Raw genomic sequence first — 20,169 nt, 5'->3', positions numbered from 1 at the left:
TCTCCCCAATAGATGATATCAATTATAGGCTAGATGATATCCTCTAGCTATTGATTATATGATATCATCTAAAAATTGGATTGTTGTTTTAAGGCTTGACTCACCAAACTATTGGTGAGGCAAGCCTCATACAATATCTTCTCCAGTATAATTGACTAATTGAGGATATTTATTAAATTTTGAAAACAACAAGAAGGCAGGATAGTCTACAATATAAATGGCTTAAAGATAGAGAATTGAAGAATGAGCTAGCGTTACATTTGGGGACGAATAGAGTGACAAATAAAAGATAGTCCACAATAATAGATTATTCTAACCCAATATATACGAGTCATACGACACGACAATAACAATGACAATACATTTTTTTTTAAAAAAAATTCTTATGTATGTGGGATAGTACGAATGAATATTTTTTGTTGTATAGATTATATATTGAATAATACGTTTTTCATTCAATCTTTTTTGTGTGTCTCACTTTTCTTTTGGTTTCTTCCTTTGAGTTTAAACTAGCCTTCTGGCCCGTGCAACGCACGGTTTATTTATACGTATACTATATAAATAATTATTTTTTAATATATTTATATTGGCAAATGAATAGTTTATAGAGGAGAAGAAGAGGTGAAAATTGAATGTAATTGTAGTAGAAATTAAACTGGAGGAAAGTGAACCAAACAACATTCAATCATTCATATATGTATTGAATTAAAGTTTTTTTTTTCATATGAGAAAAGATATTAAAAAAAAAAAGATTAAATAAGGTGACATGTGGCATTGGAGAAAAAAAAATGAAATGTACATGTGGCATTATAAGGTTGATGGTTTTTGTTTTTAAATACTAGTATAGAGTATAGATTACTACGTATAATATAAATGACTTGAGAGATCACTACTTTACTCACACATTAACTACATTTAATGTTTGCAATTTTGCCACTCATGTCATACCTCACCCAAAATAAAATAAAAAATTAAAAAAAAATTAAAAAATTGTAACACAATCATGAAAGGCACAACAAAAGAAAATATATAGAGTCTAAGAAAACATTGCAAACTAAAACAAGATGTTTTTTCAAGAACAATGTCACATTACAAAATGGCAATATACATAATTAAAAGGTTAATTTTTAAATTATCACCAAAAAACGTAATCATTTTTGAACGAACTACTTGTTTAATTTTTTAATTTAAATTACCACCCCTCAAATTAAATAAATGGTCAAATTACCACCCATTTTAAAATTCAGTGGATTTTCCGTCTGTGGGCCTCACCTAACACTTATTTTGACCATTTTGACTGATTTTTCTCTTTAAAAATGTTCTCTAAACTTTAATTTACATTTTCTTCACCAAATTATTCTACCAAATTTCAAAAAGAAAAATGTGAATTGTATTTAGGAGAGCGTTTTTAAAGAGAAAAATCGGGGGGGGGGGGGGGGAAATCAGTCAAAAGGGTCAAAATAAGCATTGGGTGGGGCCCATAGACGAAAAATCCACCGGATTTTTGAAATGGATGGTAATCTGAGCATTTATTTAATTTAAGGGGTGGTAATTTAAAATAAAAAAATAAACGGGTAATCGGTTCGAAAATGGTTACATTTCTCTTTGCTCTATTGAAAACCATCTCACGGTAAGTTTTGTGGCCAGCTGTACATAGTACAAATAAATAATTTTTTTATCATAAAGCACCAATATCTATGCAATTTATTTACAAAATTGTCATTTGATAAACAAGAAATTTTTTCTCATAGTCATAAACTTGAATTAGCTCCTATTTGGACCAATATAATCTAGCCTTTATTCCTATATTTATGTATTACATATATATACAAATAAATAAGGAGTAACTAACTTCTCTACACCCCAAAAAAAAGTCTCGACCCTTTCTCTCTCTAACCCCAGCCTTATCCTCAACCGCCTCCACCGCTCCTCCTTTTCTCACCCGCCTGCTCGCCGGCGACTGGCAGGCTCCGCCTAGCCGTCGTCGGCGAGCCTAGCCCTGCAATTTCCTTTTTTTTTTTTCCAGTTATTTAGTTTTCGTTTTTGGTTAGTTGGTGTGGAAGTCAGGGGTTCGATCTCTTGGTCGTGGTTTTGTTTGAATTAATTGTCAGTGTTTAGCGGCCTACTGTAACAAGTCAAGAACTAAAGGCTAGCCTTAACGCCGCCGTTGAAAGGAACTTCGTTAATAGATTCCCGACGGTAAAGGTGAAGTTAGGGTGCTAGCCTTAACGCCGCCGTTGAAAGGAACTTCATTAATAGATTCCCGACTGTAAAGGTGAAGTTAGGGTTAGGGTTTCCTCGCGTACCCAAGGGTTGGTTCAGTGAGGGGTTCTTTGTGTTGCCGTGGACGATTGCTCCGGGTGGTGGGTTGTTTGCTACTGTGAGGGCGGCCGTAGAGGTTCCGTCCCTTCTCGCTCCCTTGTTTCTTCTTGCTAGTTTACATACTGCTTTGTTTATTTTAGTTGTTTTTTTAATTTTGTTTTGCTTTAGTTTACTTTTGTTGTGTTTGCTTATGTTGTGTGATTGGTTGTTTAGTTTGCTTTGTTTAAATAATTCTCTGCTTAGGCATGAGTTAGAGTGTGTTGGAGTACTTCTTGTTTCGGGAGTTATTGAAGTGTTGTTGTGGTTTTTGGAGCCTAGTTTGTGGTTTTTGTGGGTTGTAAGTTTAAACGCCTCCTTTTTCGTTGGGTGGGTGGTCCTACTTGGAGCCTTTTTGGGGTGTAAAGGTGTTCCCTTGGTAGTTAATACAGTTTACCCGGGGGGAAGTTAATTGCGCAGCTGGATGATTCTCTATGCATATGGAGTTTGCAGGAGAAGTGTGGTTTTTGGGGAAGAGCTTGGTTTGTTGATCTTGTTGCTGGGTTGTGGGATGATATAGGCATTCAGGCAATTGCTATCATCTCGTTGTTAGTGTGGGTGATGACAAGGTCAGTCATCGCTGTTAACCATTATCTTGAAGGAGGCTACCCATCTTTAATGTTTGGGTTGAGCAAAGTCCTCCATTTTCTTGCATTCTGTGTCAGTAGAATTGCAAGAGGAGAACCTGCATTTGGATGCACGGTTTCTCATAGAGTCATTAGAGTATATGACTCTATAAGTTTTGTTTTAAGATTCCTAGGATGCAGTTTTGTTTTTCGATCCCTAGGAGTGGAATGATGTCATAGGTTAGGTCTTCAGCAACAGGGTGCTTTTTTCGGGTTCTTTCGTTTCCCAACAGTTTCCATCATGAGTTCCGGTTGCTTTCAATGCCAGTTCGGGTTCTTTTCAAGGTTTATGATCTGCGCGCTCGGTCCATCTTGACAGTTTCAGTTCAATCGGCTTCTCTTGGTCCACAATTTGGATGTGATTTGGTATTCTGGGTTGTCCAGGCTCCGTGGCTCTTGGTCTGCTGCACGATCTTTTCAGTATTTTCTTATCTTAGATCCTCCTGAACTAGTTCTTAGTGTGTGTGGTTTTTTTATGTTCATGTATTAGTCTGTTTAGGTTGTAATCCTGTTTTTCTTTAATAGTATCTTTTGTCAAAAAAAAAAAAAAAAAAAAAAAACTAAATGGCTTAATGTCTTGTTGATTTTTTTTTAAAAAAATGTGTACACCCAGCCTCTTCTGGGCCTTAAAACTGGTGCAAGATAAGGGAATTGAAGAAGAAAGAGCATTATATTTGGGGACGAATAGAGTGACAAAATTAAAGTCTATAGTAGACAATAGCTTAGATTATTCTAACCCAATACATAAATCACAACAATAACAATGTCAATACATTTTCTTCTGTAAATGGAATTGCATAAATACCTTTGATAAATACTTTTTATTTGTTGTTTATAACAAATAATACGTAGAAATTAAAATTACTTCAACTTACCTGTTTTATTTGCCTTTTAAATTTTTTTTTTTTGGATTTTTCCTTTAAGAGTATTCTATAATATAATTTGAGGGAGTATAACTTTACTCTCACATTCACTACCAGTTATGTCACTCCTATCTCATCCACCGAAAAAGAAAAGTAACAAATTCGTAATAGGCAAAACAAAAGAAATTAAAATATTTGGAGTATAGTCTAACAAAACAAAACATAAACAAGGTGATTTTTCAAGAACAATGCCACTTTACAAAGTGGCAATACACTTGATTAAATTTTCTTTTCAAGAATATCATGGTTTAATTATCCAAAGTTTCATCTTCATTCTTAAGATCCTCTCCATTAGCATGCACTTCTTGTTCCTCCTTCAATTCTTCCTTTTCCTTTTCCTTTTCTTTCTCCTTCTCCATCTTCTCCTTTTCCCTCTTTTCCTCCTTCTCCTTCTTCCTTTCTTCCTTCAATTGATCATCCAATTTCACCTTTTCAAGAGCTTTCACCAAATTCTCTAAACAATCATCAACATCTAACTCAAGAGACTTCGGCATCAAATTCTCAGCTACATCAGCAGGATTCATCTTAGTCTCCTCTAACAATCCCTTTATAGTCTCAAACAAAGGATGCGACTTAACATCTAGATAATTATTCGCAAGCACCTTAAACGACTCAAAACAACAATATGAAAGCTCAATATGAACATCCATTCGTCCCCTTCGAATAAGTGCTTGATCAAGCTTCTCAATATAATTAGTAGTAAATATAATTAACCTCTCTTCTCCAACAGCAGACCAAATCCCATCAATCATATTCAACAACCCCGAAAGAGTAACTTGACTCTTTTTGCTCTCAACTTGTTCTCTATCCTTCAACACTTTCTTAACCTTATCCTTCTCATCCTCGCTTGTTTTAACCTTTTTTTCCTCCTTCATTGACGATCTTTGCCCCGTTAAATCAAGTGAACAATCAATATCTTCGATCACAATTATCGACTTATTCGATGTCTCAATGAGTAGCCTCCTTAATTGAGTATTGTCCGCGACCATAGTTAGCTCAAGGTCATAAATGTCATACTCCAACAAGTTAGCTATTGCTACAATCATGGTTGATTTACCCGTGCCAGGCGGTCCATACAAGAGATAACCACGCTTCCACGGCTTCCCGATCTTAGCGTAGTAATCCTTTGAGTTACTAAATCGAACAAGGTCATTCATGATGTAATTCTTCTTAGCCTCGGCCATGCCTAACGTGTCGAAAGTGGCCGGGTGCTTGAACTCGACATGGCTCCATAAGGTCCATCTACCACTAGTTGCTCCTTTTTGTTCCTTAACGTTGGTAAACAACTTCCTTTGACGTTTTCGGATTGTTATTGCTTTGCCTTCTTCTAATATGTAAGTCATGTATGATTTGGTGATAAGATCTCTATAACGGCTATGAAAAGTGAGCTTAAAATTCCTGTTACAATGATGAATCAAAACATTGTAGGTGTAACTGTATAAGGGACTAATAAGTTGTAAGGTTCAAAAGTTATTCAAATAAAATAAGATTAAATACAATAAAGGTTATAAAGTAGCAATAAAGTCCAATAACACCTTATATATTGTAGGTATAAAGACTAATAAGTCGTAATTATAGATAAATTAAGTTCTCAAAATCCACTATCGATTATGACTTTATGAGTCTCGAAAAGTAAGATAGTACGGAGTATTGATTTAATTTGTATTCATGGGAAATTATTTCATACATACAATTCCTAAAAAAAATGACCAAAAGTTATACTATTTGTAAATTTTCATAAATTTTCACTTCTCAGGTTTTTAAAGGTTCAAACAAGCATAAGCATGAAAGATGATAATAAATGCATCGCTTGTTTTTGGGGCCTTAGCTTCCCCTCTCTTTCAATATATATATATATATATATTTTAAAAACATCAATAAATTGCAAATGACCAGTCAAAGTGAAGTAGATGAAAAGTTAAAAAAAAAAATGCATCAATAAATTGCAAATGACTAGTCAAAGTTAAGTTTAAAAAAAAATAAAAAAATAAAAAAAAAAACTAATGAGTTAATTATATTTGAATAATTTTTGGAGTCTAGTTAAGTGGATTGTGTTATGAATTAGTCAAAGAGTATATCATTGGGTCAGTGGAGTAATGTTACTATGTTAGTGGGATAATGTTCCTAAATTATAGGACCCATTAGTTAGATTTTTTGTTCTATTTAAATGCATTATGTAAGTTGATTTCATTGTGTGAATATATCAAATTATAAGGTTTTTTTTTTTTTTTTTTTTTTTTTTTTTTTTTTTTTGAAAGCATATCAAATTATAAGTTTGAGTTTCTATTTTATAGCTTCCGTGCATTGTTCTTTTCATCCCTCTTAAAAATATCAAACAAGTCATATAAGGATGGATTTTATTTTATTTTATTTTTTTTACGAAAAGGATGGAAATTTTTTTTGGTAAAATGATTCACTACAAAAAAATATTTTATTGTTTAAATATGCATGTTCAATTTTCACAAAAGTATACTAGTATGGTAAAAAAAATATTTATACGCAAAAAAAAAAAAAAAAAAATAAATAAATAAAAAAGAAAAGAAAAAAAAACTGTATTTTTTTACAATGGAAACACAAATTATAGAGAGAACAAAAATTAAAAAAAATCAGTTTCTTAAGAAAGAAGTGTATATTAATAATTGAACATATATACCTTTTATCATTCGATCCAGGGTAGATATTGATGCTTTGACTTCTGGAAACACTTCTACGACATTTCCACCATACCTTAACTCCTTCATATTCATCAATTACCTCTTCATTATCAGCTAATCCAAGCACTAAATCCTTACCATCCTTAACAAAATTACCCTTTAATCTCCTCGCTTTTTCAGAAGTTTTCTCGCTTAGGTATGTCTCAATGATAGTGAACGCCTCGCTTCGATTAAATCGTTCACCCGTAAACTCTTCAAAGGTTATATGATGATATGGAGAGAAAGAGCTCAAAAATTGATATATGTAACGATAGAGGATGGATGATATCGAGTTTCGCCATCGATACGGAAGATATTGCTCGTACATAGCCTTAACAAACATTATGGATGCTAAGAATGACCCAAATTTTATGAATAAGTGGTTTGTGTTCATCATCATCAACAATTTTTTCTCTATGATACGAAGGAATGTTATTTTTCTTTTTTTTGGATCGCCATTTTGTACTAGAATATCCATCTTTTGGTGTGAGAAAATAAACTACTAAGCTAGCTTTCATCAATAATGAAGGATATATATATATACACACATACTTGTATATGTCTAAGGACTAAGGAGCGACGACTTTAAAAGTCTTTAATTAAATAGTTATGTACATTAATTAAGCTGTATCATTTATTTTATTCTCTATTTGGTCTATAGTATGATTCTATTGTTTATGTACGTTTAAAATGGTTATTAAGCAGCTTAAAAGGCCAAGAATAAGAAACTGACAAATTAAGTGTTAGGTATATAGGCCTATAGGGAAATGGTAAAGATTATAATAGACCCGATCTACAATGATTTATTGTAGATCCAACTGTCTAGTATACCATACGAATGTGATTATATCATACGAAATGTGATTATATTACTATAAAAGTGATTATATCATCCTGAAACTGTTATGTAAAGTATCACTCAAAAAGTGAATTTATCATTGTAAAAAGTATCAAATAGTAAATTACATCATTCAAAAGATGATTTTTAAATTTATCATCCTAAAGATAATTATATAATCTCATTAAATGGTTTAATATGAGATTATATAATTCAAAATATGACTCACAAAAAGATAATTATATCATTTAAAAAAGTGATTATATCATTCAGAATGTGATTATATTATTTACAATAATTTATTGTAGACCGGGTCATACAAGACCAATTAAAAATACTCCTATGCATTTTAGAAATATTCTAATAATAGAATTTTGTTAATTATTGATATTGAAATATTATCTTATTAGGAAGTTTAGGGTTTAATTAGGATATTTAGGAGTGCTATGTTACTAGTGTATAAATAGTTTATTGGTGATCAATAATAATAATGACAAGCCAATAATAATTTAAACATTTACTCTAAACTTGTCATTAGGCTTTGTCATGCACCATGCATGATGATTCCTGTTAAAATGCTATAGAACTAACAAGAAGTCTATCTCACTGATTTGAAATGTTTACGATCGTGTTGTATTTTTATTGGCAAGGTGATGCGTAGTCTCTGCATAGTGGGCAACTGGGCATAGCAAGTAGAGGACAGCAAGTCCTTGCAGTCAAAGACCGGTATAATTTCTTTAATATACTCGGGTGTCCCATCGATACAGAGTTACATACTTTATACTTCCTCCGTTTTGTTAATATTGCAACAAGGAGGAAATTACGCATCCCAAAACACATTTTATATGCTAAATATATATAATTGTGTAAGAGTAAAAATTATAAAAAGTTAATATTGTGAAAGTATTTTATGAGACGAATCCAACAAGATCCCACTTGACTATATTTTGCTTAACGTATAACTCATATTATATGATCAAACAAGAGTAATGAATAGTGCAAAAAGTTCATTGTTACAATATTAATAGAACGGGGGAAGTATGTGTTTTTTTTTATTGGCTAGATAATGTGTTCTCTTCTTCTCCTCTATTATATTGTGCCAATAGTGGGCAATTGGGCATAGGTAGAGGAGTAAGAGGACACATTCGTTGTTGCAGTCAAAGACCAATGTAATTTCTTTAATACACTTGGGCATCCCTAAAACTGAAACATATATATTTTGTAGTTTCGCCGGTATAAGTTTCACACTTTTGAATCCAGGAGATGGGTTAGTTCATTACAAGCCATGTTTAATCAATTTTATTTTCACTAGTTTAAGAAAATTAAGTTATTACTAATAAAGTCAATACTACCTCCGTTTTATAAAATCTGCAACAATTTCCATAAAAGGAAGCTACACATTATGTGTAACAAAGTATAAACTTTCCAAATTTAGTAAATTTTTTTGTGTGAAGTTACAATTATACCCTTATTTTTTTTGTTTAATCTACACTTACAACTCCTAATCAAATCTGATTAAATTACTAAGCTAATTTGATTCACCTAATCTCTCCCACCAAAATTAAAATAACTCCCAACTACTCTCAATTAATTCACCCACCCTTTCTTCTTTTAACATCCAGATTCAACAATATTCATCCAAAATTAAGAACCCTAACTCTTGTTCATCCCCAAGTCACGCAACTCTTTCTCTCTCTTCACTTCATCTCCTTCATCAACTCCTCCTCTTCTGAATTTCTTTCTTTTCTCTTTCAGATCTACCATAATTCCCTCCGTTTTTTTGCAAATTTACCAGATTTATTCATGGATAATCGTAAAATCCCTGACTTGAGTCCCTTAGAGAGGGTTTTCTGTGCAACCTCCGACGACGTGGAGGCAGGTGTACTTTCCGATCTGATCATGTCTCTGGGGACAGATTCCGAGTGGCCTCGCCGTTTTTTCGATTCCGGTGAGGCTGCTTTGGTTCTGTCTGACGCTGGGTTGGTAGCACTAGGTAAGGTCTTGAATACAATAGAGGAAGCGAAGGGGGGTGTGAACATGATTGTTGTGCCAGATATGGAACCTACCTCTCTCTTAAGGGGACGCCATATTTACAGAGCAAGGAAAATGGGTAGATGTGAGGTTATGAGGAAGATTGGTGGGAGAGGGGTTAAGATAGTTGACCAAATTGAGGAAGAGGAAAAGAACAAGGAGGTTGAGGCTGAAAAAAACGATAAAGGAAAAGGGAAGGAGAAGGTGGAAGGCGGATCTGAAGAGGAAATGGAAAAGAAGAAGGAGGTTGTAGCTGAAAAGAACGAAGGAGGAAAAGGGAAGGAGAAGGTGGAAGGAGGAGCTGAAGAGGAAGAGGAGTGGTATGGGTATACCATGTCTAATCCTCCACCGAAGATGTATTTCCCCTCTGAAGATGCTAAGGTTGGGGGCAAAAGGGTGAGATCTGGGGTTGAGGTTGATGAGGATGAGTATGATCCAACGTATCTCGAGTTCCTCAAGTGGCTGGATCGGAAATTCCACCCTTCTGGGTGACTCAGACTCGTATAATTCTCTGACCCTTAACTTTATTATCATTTCTGATATGCATGTGTATATATTGTTGCATTATCCCTTGAAATTGGTTCGATTTTTATGGTTTATGGCCAATTTTCTGAGTCCCTTTGGTTGCCTATGCTTCTTGCTCTGTTGGCTTTGTTGTTGGATAATGTTCTGTTGGACACTATGCTGTTGGACATAATGTTGTTGGATATTGTTTTGGATACAATGTTGTTGGATATTGATTTGGAAATTGATTTGTGTTGGTTATTGTTTTGGGTGTTGATTTGTGTTGGATATTGTTTTGGATATTGATTTGTGTTGGATGTTGTTGACTCGAATGAACAATACAAGAGGGGGGGTGAATTGTATTGTAGAGGAACTAGGGTAACTTTTGCGGAATTTATCGAGGAACTCGAATAAAAACTAAAAGTGAAAAGAGAGATTTTACGTGGAAAACTTCTTGGCCCTAATCAAGAAGAAAAACCACGACCACAAGGGATTTTAACTCAACTCTTAATAATAATAGGGCAAACAACCTTTTACAAATTAAGAATCTAAACTCAAGTTCCTCTATGAACTTAAGCTCCCTTCAACTGATCCCTTAATCAATCGAACTCTCAAACTCTCTCTCTTTCTCCTTGCTTCACTCAAAGCAATAAAACACTCTTAGAGTTTCCCCAAACTCTAACCCAATAAAACTCAAGGATTAAACTCTAAATTGCTAAGTACAAAGACACTCAAGGACTTAAGTGGATTATGACTCTTTTTAAAATCTAAAAGACTGTATTGCTCAAGTGTACTTTTTCCAACTGAAAACCGAGGCTATTTATAAAAGAGTCAGGCAGTTAGATTTTAGTTGCCTTAATCACCACTTAACCACAACTCCTTAGAACAAGGAAGTGTAATTCGCGGGTGCTTGGGCAGCAAGCTAAGCACTTTACAAGGAAGTGGTTTACTGCTTCCTATTTTCTCTCAACTTCCTTCACCAAGTAAAACAGCCGTTTATAAATAATGTTTTCCAAATCAGATTTTCCAAAATAATAGGATAGAATTAAAACAGAAAATCTTTTTAACTAACAAGATATTTTAACTCAAAAGATATATTTCAAAATAAAATTAAAACAAGTTAAAATATGGAAAATAAAATCTTTATCAAATAAAATTAAATCCACTTAAATCCTATCAATTGTCAATGTACTTAACATAATTACTAGTAGCCTAAAGTAAAGATAAAATACATTAGACTCCTTGACACTCTGAGAAGCTTCGACTCTGAGGCTTCAGTTCCTCACTCAAGGACCTTTCCTTCGAAGCCTCAACTTTGGAGCTTCAGTTCCCTCCAAGGAACACGACTTGATTGATTCTTTATACTTCCATAGCTAGCTCAGATCTTGTTCCATGCTCCCTTCTCACTCAAGAATTTCATAGCATAAACCTGTCATAAATCAAAGATAAAAACGAAAGTTAAACTAGCATAGGTTTGCTTAGGTTCCTTGTGTCATCATCAAAACATAAGGTCAACAATATTCCCCCTTTTTGATGAATGACAAACCTAAGCAAACTCAGTAAAATAAAGAAGAAACAATCAAGAGAAAACAGAACTAAAAAAAATGTAACAAAAAAATATGTTGAACTAGTAACAGGGAACTGAAAGTAAATTATATACCTTAGCATGAAGATGGATGGAGAAGCTTGTCAGCAACTGAGTTTGCTTTTCTTTTCCCCCTTTTGGCTTTCATCAAAATTAATGCACATATATATCTAAACACAACACCATTGTAATGGTTTGTGTCCAAAAGCATAGAACAAGGCACTTATAGGCAGAAATAGTATGCAAATAGTCAGAAAACAAGCAAGAAACATCCATATAAACAAACTGATGTTCCTCCAGAACATCAAAAACAAAAGCAAATACCCTGTTTTAAAAGTTTATAGACCAGAAGAAACCAAATAAACCAAGTTTAATACAGACCAAGATCAAAAGATAGTTTGAGAGATGAGATAGACAGAAAATAGAACTAGGCTTCAGGGGCTCGGGACTTGTGCTCTTCTCATGTATCCTCAGCTGATTCTTCTTCAACTACTATATCTTCTAGCTTTTTCAACAAATCAGCCTGGCCTTGAGAGAGAGTTGAAGTGCTTTCCTTCATTGCTGAGGTGAGTTCCTTAGAAGCTTGCACCAGGTCTCCTACCAGTTTCTCAAGAGCCCCAATCCTCAGAAGCAGTAATGGTTGAGCATTAGACAGCAGCTTGACAGCATCTTTGAGTGCCTTCAGTTCCAAAGTGGAACTCACAGAACTAAAGGCAGCAAATCCTGAACCTGCACTTACTGGAGCGGAACGAGTGACAGTTTCTTGCACAAACATGCCATGTTCCCCCTTAACAAAAGCTTTCTCCTCACTGAGATACACGAAAGCAGCTGGAGCCTCAGCTTTCATTTTTGGCTTAACAACCAACCTAATGCTCTTCCTTTTCCCAGTACCAGAAGCACTACCTTTCCTGCCCTTCTTTTCAGAACTTTCTTCTTTGTCTTTCATTTTTTCTTTCTTTTATTCCTCTCCCTCACTATCCTCTCCTTCCTGCCATTTATCCAACTCCTCTTCCTCAGTCAGAACCTTAACTCTTTCCTTAGCCTTAGGAGTTTGTTTTGGAAGAAATTGGGTAACACCATCAACAACATGCAAGTTTCTGCTTTCAAGGGTTTTGGGTTGTAAAAAATGATTGGTTTGTAGTTTGAGATGTTCACAGTTCTCTACTGAAATACCAAAACTCTCAATGAGAGTAATGATCAGATTTGCATATCCTACTTTCAAATTGTTTGCAAGACAGTGGTTGGGGTGTTTTATCATGATGGAAGGGAAGTTGATTTGTATTTTGTTTTCAAGGCAGTACACCAACATAGCATCAAGGTGGTTAGCCTCATGCCTGTGCCGATTTCTTGGAACTATGGCTAAGTGCACAAAGATAAACAACAGTTTCTGAATGGGAGAGAACAGGTTATGATTAGTTTGGACTTTAGACACCTTTCCACCAATTGATTCCATAATTTCTTTTATAGGCACATCTCCTACACTTTTATCAGTAGCTCCTTTAAAATACTCATCAAACCCCTCATTTGGAGTTCCAAAGATAGCACATAAATAATCAGCATCAAAACTAATTTTCTTATTTTTAACTCTTGACACACAAACACCATCAAAGTTCTTAAAATTCGCACAGAATTCTTTCAAAGGAGCATGAGCAAGCACATTATTGTAACTTTCACTAAACAATTGCACCCAATTTTGAGCCTCTAAGATTTCAAGTAATTCGGAATACTTACTTACTTCACACCACGGTAAGTTGATGCAGAAACCGTGAATGAAGCGTGTAGAGCTTGCTTCGATTTTCTTGAGAGATGGAGACTTTTCCAACTGAATCTTTTCTCCTAATTCCTCCCAGCCCTGATCCTCGAGTTCCTCCAGCTTTCGTTTCTTTGACTCAGCAGGCAAGTTCTTTGATTTTTCAACAGAGGGTTTTGTTTGATTCTCTTACTCGATATCCATGGGTGAATCCTTTTGAGGGGTAACTTGAGGTTTTGGTGAAACATCCATGGGTGAATTCGCTGAATCGGTAAAATGTAGGGTGTATTTTACGGAGTGAGGAGGTGAGGAACAGTGTGTAGGGTTTGGTGTCATTTTATAGGGATGGAATTTCAAGGGGTAAAAGAGTCGGTGGAAGATTGTGGAAGGTTAATTGAATAGTGTAGGTGTCGATTGATGAAGGATAGAGAAATTACTTTTAACTTGGTCAGTTAGAAATTTAATGTGATTTGACATGAAGGGTCTTGGTTAATTAAAGATAATCTTTGATCAGAAACTCTGAATTGAATTCGAAGAGTCTTGGGTATTTAAATAAAATTTTGATTTGAATTCTAATGATAAATACTCGAAAATAATTCAAAATCAGAATAGTTAGATAAGATTTTCGATCAAAAGGATAAAATTAATTAACTGACTAGCTAATTAATTCATAAACGGATAAAACAAAATCTGATAGAATATTTGGGAGGAACTTGGAACAAATCAACATAGTTTGTTATAACATGGACATGCCTAATGCAATTTTATTTCATCACATACAGCCACAATCCCATATGCAATGCCATACATTCTAATGCTTAGGACTATGTTTTCACATATTCAGATTGTGTAAGACATACATTGCATACATAGTTGACTTATACCTTTGAGGGGAACTTGAGGTCTTCTTAACTCAATTGTATCATACCAAGTTCCATGCGCATCTTTTCAAATTTATCCCTGCTCAAAGGCTTAGTAAGAATGTCAGCAATTTGATTTTCAGTATAAAAAAATCCAATTTAATTAAGCCTTTTTCAACATTATCCTTAAGAAAATGATGCCTTATGTGAAAATGAACCTCTTCTAAAAAAAGTTCCCTCTAGAGCACGTCTCTTGGGAGGGTTTTTTCTAGGGTTTCTAGGCTCTCCTTTGCTTGAAGGTTTCTTCTCGATTTTTCGAGTAGAATTATTGTTTTTCTATGGAGAATTCATCAAAAGAAATTGTTGAGGCTAACAATAAAGGCCTAGAAGATTTAGAGACAGATAATAGCAGTCAACCTAACAAAACCGTTGCGGAGAAGAATGAAAAGATCGATAAACAAAAGGGCGATGAGGAAGCAGTGGAATGGGATATAGGAGAAGAGGAAGATGAGGATGCTAGAGTCGAACTGAGCCTCGTTGGTAAGATCTGGACCGATCGATCTATTAATGTTAATGCATTCATTAGTACCATTAAAGGCATCTGGAACCCTAAATATGGCGTAGACATTAGCAATATTGGTAAAAACCTATATATGTTCCAGTTCTACCACTAGAGGGATAAGGGAAGGGTTCTTGAGGAACAACCATGGCATTTTGACCGTTATGCTCTAATTTTGGGAGAAGTTGGATGCAATGAAAAGCCTTCTGACATAGAATTATTTAATCTGCCAATGTGGGTAAGAGTGTATAACTTACCTTTCAAAGGCAGATTAAATGTGGCAAATGTGGAAAAACTGGGCAATAAGATTGGCATCTTTGTTAGAATGGACAACGCTGCCTCAGTAGGAATTGACAAATCCATTCGGATTAGAGTTCTAGTGGATGTTCGAAAACCTTTGCGGAAGAATGTGAGAGTAAAGATGAGGGGTGGAGAGGAGGAGACTTTTGAAGTGAAATATGAAAAACCCCCTGTCTTTTGTTTCTATTGTGGCATGATTGGACATGGAGTTAAAGATTGTGACGATTGTAAAGACTCAGACACGGCAGTGCTGGGGTTTGGCATGTGGCTGAAAGCATCTCAGTGGAGAGTAAGTAGGGGGGATGGTAAAGAAGGACAAGGCTCGGAGAAGAGTTGTGCAAAGAGGCTGTTTGTTACAAAGCCAAAATTAAGTGAGCAAAAACAATTAGAGCAGAATGTGCAGGTGGTGACAAAGAAGTTAAGTGAGGTTGAAGTTTCGAGTCCTTTAATCCTTGAAAATGCTTCTTTAGATGCAGCGCCTCTTACGGAAGCACCTCCAGATAACATTTTAGAAGGAGAGTATAATGTGAATGCCAGTTTGATTGCAAAAGATGATGCTGTTAATAGGGAGGGTGAATATGACACTGACATGATGTATGTGGATAATTGGGGGGAGGGGAATGAAGGAAAAAAGATAAAAAGATCCTGGAGAAAAATAGAGAAGGGAGGGAGTAAGGGGAGTGGGGCAGATAAGGTGAACATTGGAGTTAAAAGGGGAGCTAGGGAGGAGGGTATTATTGAAGGCACTCTCATTGAACGTGAATCCGGTGTTGCTATAAAGAGAAGAGAAGTTGAGGCAAGTAATGTAGATGTGGCGGGCCCCACAACCTGGGCTCTTGGTGACTCATGAATTACATAGTTTCCTAGAACTGCAGAGGCTTGGGGAGTGCCTATGCAGTGAATGCGTTTAAACGCATTGTCATTACTGAACATCCCCGACTGATTTTTCTTTCGGAGACTAGGCTGAAATCGTTTGAGATGGAAAGGGTTAAAGTGAAGCTAGGTTTCGAGAATGTTTTTGCTGTGAGTTGTGAAGGTGAGGGAAGGAAAAGAAGAGGTGGGCTTGCCATATTATGGAGACCTGTTTTTGACATTACTATACAATCATTTTCTCTGAATCATATTGATATTGGTGTCATAAGTGAAGTGGATGAAGAGTGGAGATTTACGAGGATTTACGGGTATCCAGAAGAAGAAAATAAAACCAAGACTGGAGCCCTGCTGGAGAAACTTGCGGGTATGGATGACAAACCTTGGGTCTGCGGAGGCGATTTTAATCTGATGTTGATGGCGTGTGAAAAGCAAGGAGGAAATAGTTTTAATGTCTCGGAGGCTGAGATATTAAGACATGCTGCTAATATGTGTAATTTTGAAGACCTTGGCTATGTGGGTTATGATTTCCCCTGGAATAATAACAGGGGTGGTGAAGCAAATCTACAGGAAAGATTGGATCGTTTGTTTGCAACCGAAAAATGGAAAGATTTATTTCCTGAAACGTTTGTGTCACATCTCACAAAGAGACGCTCCGATCACCTTCCTATTTTGCTGTGTTTGAAGAAGAAGATAGAAATCAAAGAAAAAAAATTGTATAGGTTCGAGGAGATGTGGACTCGAGACCCGCAATGTGTTGATTTGATAGCGAAAGCTTGGTCTGGGGGTGGGGGAGTGGCTGCAAAATTATGTGCTACTGCCTCACATCTGCAAACCTGGAGCAGGAAGCATTTCGAGGATTTTGCAAAGGAAATGCGTGACTGTAAAGGTAGAATGGAGGTTCTGATGAGGGAAGAGCCAACGAATAGGGTGATTGCGGATATGAGAGCTATCGATGCTCGAATGGATGAATTGGAGAAACGTGAAGAGGTCTATTGGCATCAACGCAGCAGGTAGGAGTGGATTACCAGTGGTGATAAAAACACGGCTTTTTCTTTCAACAAAAAGCTAAACAACATGTGGCCAGAAATCGCATAGCTGAAATCAAGATGAGGGTGGCATTGTATACAACAATGAAGAGAAAATCACAGAGGTTTTTGCTAGTTTTTATGAGAATTTATTCACCTCGGGAAACCATGTGGAGTGCGATCCTGTTATTGACAAGGTCACGATGACTGTTCCTGCCGATCTAATGAGTATGCTTGAAGGAACTTTTGATAGAAAAGAGGTGAAGGAGGCATTAGATCAAATGCATCCTACTAAAGCGCCGGGGCCGGATGGAATGTCTGCAATTTTCTATCAAAAATATTGGAGCATTGTTGGAGAAGATGTTTGTGACATGGTTTTGGGGGTGTTGAACAATGGTTATGACATTGGTTCTTTTAATCAGACTCACGTGGTATTGATACCAAAAAAGAATATTTGTGAGTCCCCTGTTGATTTTAGACCAATTAGTCTCTGTAATGTGTTGTCTAAATTGGTCTCGAAAGTCCTTGCAAACCGCCTAAAGAGAGTTCTCCCTCATATTATCAATGAAACTCAAAGTGGCTTTGTTCCTGGGAGGCTAATCATAGATAATATTTTAGTATCTTATGAGTGTTTTCACTATTAGAGGAAGAAGAAGACTGGTAAAAAAGGATACATGGGGCTTAAATTAGATATGAGCAAGGCTTATGATAGAGTCGAGTGGAGTTTTCTGGAGAGAATGATGATTAAAATGCCTGGAGTCAGGCGACAGGCTTGTTTTTGACGCGTTTTCGAAAATCAGATAAGTTTGCCCTGGAGGATAAAATCGTATCTTTTCCTCGAAAACGCTTTTTGATTTTAATTAAAACCTTGAAAAGTCAACAAAAGTCAATTTATCAATGCTAATTGAATTAGGAATGAAAAGAACCTTCTAGAAGAATCTAGAAGACTAAAACCATTCCTAATTGCATTAGGAATGATAAATCATATTAGGCCCTCCCCTAGATCATTGGGCCGCATATAAGGCTCAAACCGGGCCTAGTTTGGTAAATTGGCCATAACTTCCTCAATATTCATCGGAATTGGGCTTATAATATATCGTTGGAAAGCTCTTGGCAAGCCCCATCCAACCACACTACTATTGGACCCATATCATGGACCAACCAAAATGGATTGGCTGTTTTCTTAAATTAAGTTTTCAAAAACAGAGAGAAGAGAGAAGAAATTAAAAACTATCCGCAACACTAGACTTTCCACACTTTCCCTCCATTTGATTATGATTCGACGTGAACGGTACTCATCACCGGGTTTGGTTTTGGGGAGACACAAATGGGTGTCTACAGAAGCCCGCACTTTGACTGAGTTTGGAGAAACGCAAGTTTCGAAAACAAAAGTCAAAGTATCGATAGGGACGGAGAATGATTCAGAACGTTCTGCGATCCTAAACCACTCTTGTAACGCCGATACCTGCAAAAATAGCGTTAGTTAAATAGATAAAAGAGTTAAGAAACGCGTATCTTGCACCGTCGAGCACACGTCTTTGAAAGTAACCGATTTGCTGCCGCTTTACTGTCGTTTTGATGACCTTCTGCAAGCTAGAGAATGTCATCCCGCTTGAAAACCGCTACGCCCGTAACTTCTTCCAAATTATAAGATTGCTTCGCCTGAAACGATCTTCCTCCGCTATGATAGTATTCCACGTCCAAGGAAATACCATCGAAGATTGCTTCTCTTGAAACAATCCTCATTCATATTGATAATATTCCACGTCCAAGGGAATACTATCGAAGATTGCTTCTCTTGAAACAATCCTCAGTTTGTTTGTGACAACTCTCCACAATCTAGGGAATGTCACCTTGTTGTTTCGATGTTCACTCGTCTTTGAACAAAGAGCTTCTTTTTTATATGTTCACCAATTTTCGCTGTGATAGTCTTCGAAAAGATCACTGCTTTTTTAATCCTTAATGCTGCTATGCCAGTTCGTCGGCGCTTTGCTGCTTGTGAACCAGTATGTCGGCAATCCTCTTTTATTTGGGAATAGTTGCCAACACAACTCTTGTATGATGTATGACAATCCGATTTAGGGAAAGTTGTCAATGCTACGTAACAATCCATCCTTGGAAATGTTGCTACGATGAAGCGACAATCCGTACCTCGAAAAATTTGCCAAAATCCAATTTTGGGAAAAAGTTGCCAACGCTTCGTAACAATCTTTCATAAGAACTTTGCTACGATCGACAATCCACATCTTGGAATATAACTCTTGAAAGAAATCCACCTTGGAAATTTGCCAACGCTATGCAACAATCCTTTTTGGGAAAATATTGCCACTATTGACAATCCGCGTCTTGGAACATTTGCAAAAAAAGAGTCGACCGACAATCAACTTCGGGAAAATTTGCCACTTACTGAAATGAATGACAATCCACGTTGAGGAACTTTGCCGAAATTTATGATGAATAGAGACCTACAACAATCCTTTGGGAAATTTTACCATAGGAAACTGGGTGTATGACAATCCAATCTCGGAAAACTTGTCAGCGATCTATGAATGTGTGACAATCCGAACTTGGAAAAATATGCCAAACAAAGAAGGAGCACGACAATCCACGCTTGGAAACTTTGCCAGAGATGACGATCCAATCTTGGAAAAATTGTCGTTGAAGAAGATGCACGACAATCCATTTTTGGAAATATTGTCAGTTGGGGATGACAATCCAATTTTTGGAAAACTTTGTCATTTAATAAGAATGCGCGACAATCCATATTTGGAAATATTGTCGTTTAAGTTCTTGCTTTTGAACCGATTGTAATGAGCCAGTGTTTTAGGCGCTTAAGCTAAGTGAGACGATTTTTTGTCAGGTCAATCACTTACTACGATTGTAATCAAGCCGACTACTAATCATGTCAAATTGCTTATAGGGGCTAATTGGCGTACCAAGGAACCCGAAATTGCTGCATGAGGTCGAAATCACCTTTCTGAGAGGCTTCGAGCTCTGACGTTGCTGAGATATTTCTGGCGCCAGGAATTGTAGTAGGGTCCTCCCTATTCTGCTGCACCTGTATTTATTTTGACTATAGATCTTTGCTAATCTTTTTAATTATCTTAAGGTTGACCTAAGGTTTAGCATTGCTTGACTCATTGACTTGACACGACTCAAGGTATAAACTTGAGTCACTGTGATTGATTGACTCGAGGTTTACTCGACTCGATGTGACTTGTGTGTGCGTAGTGTTGACTCATGA

At 36.1% G+C, this 20,169-nt stretch overlaps 2 protein-coding genes across 2 annotated transcripts; one reads left to right on the top strand and one right to left on the bottom strand.

The window, feature by feature from the left end:
• Window positions 1-4,012: 4,012 nt before the first annotated feature.
• Window positions 4,013-7,063, bottom strand: LOC145555811 (AAA-ATPase At3g28580-like). The gene is made up of 2 exons (XM_081617534.1): window positions 6,561-7,063; window positions 4,013-5,305 (listed from the first exon to the last, which is right to left on the bottom strand). Exons 1-2 carry the CDS (start codon window positions 6,998-7,000, stop codon window positions 4,156-4,158), a joined length of 1,590 nt encoding a protein of 529 aa, XP_081473660.1. The 5' UTR covers window positions 7,001-7,063; the 3' UTR covers window positions 4,013-4,155.
• Window positions 7,064-16,005: 8,942 nt separating this feature from the next.
• LOC145642713 (uncharacterized) lies at window positions 16,006-16,914 on the top strand. Its single transcript, XM_081693887.1, has one exon. The coding sequence runs from the start codon at window positions 16,006-16,008 to the stop codon at window positions 16,912-16,914; it is 909 nt and encodes a 302-aa protein (XP_081550013.1).
• Window positions 16,915-20,169: the final 3,255 nt, after the last annotated feature.

The sequence above is a fragment of the Chenopodium album genome, chromosome 8 (assembly GCF_948465745.1).
Source record: "Chenopodium album chromosome 8, dcCheAlbu1.1, whole genome shotgun sequence".
Lineage (NCBI taxonomy): Eukaryota > Viridiplantae > Streptophyta > Magnoliopsida > Caryophyllales > Amaranthaceae > Chenopodium > Chenopodium album.
The sequence above is the reverse complement of the archived record's forward strand: the minus strand, read 5'-3'. Positions and strand labels throughout refer to the sequence as shown.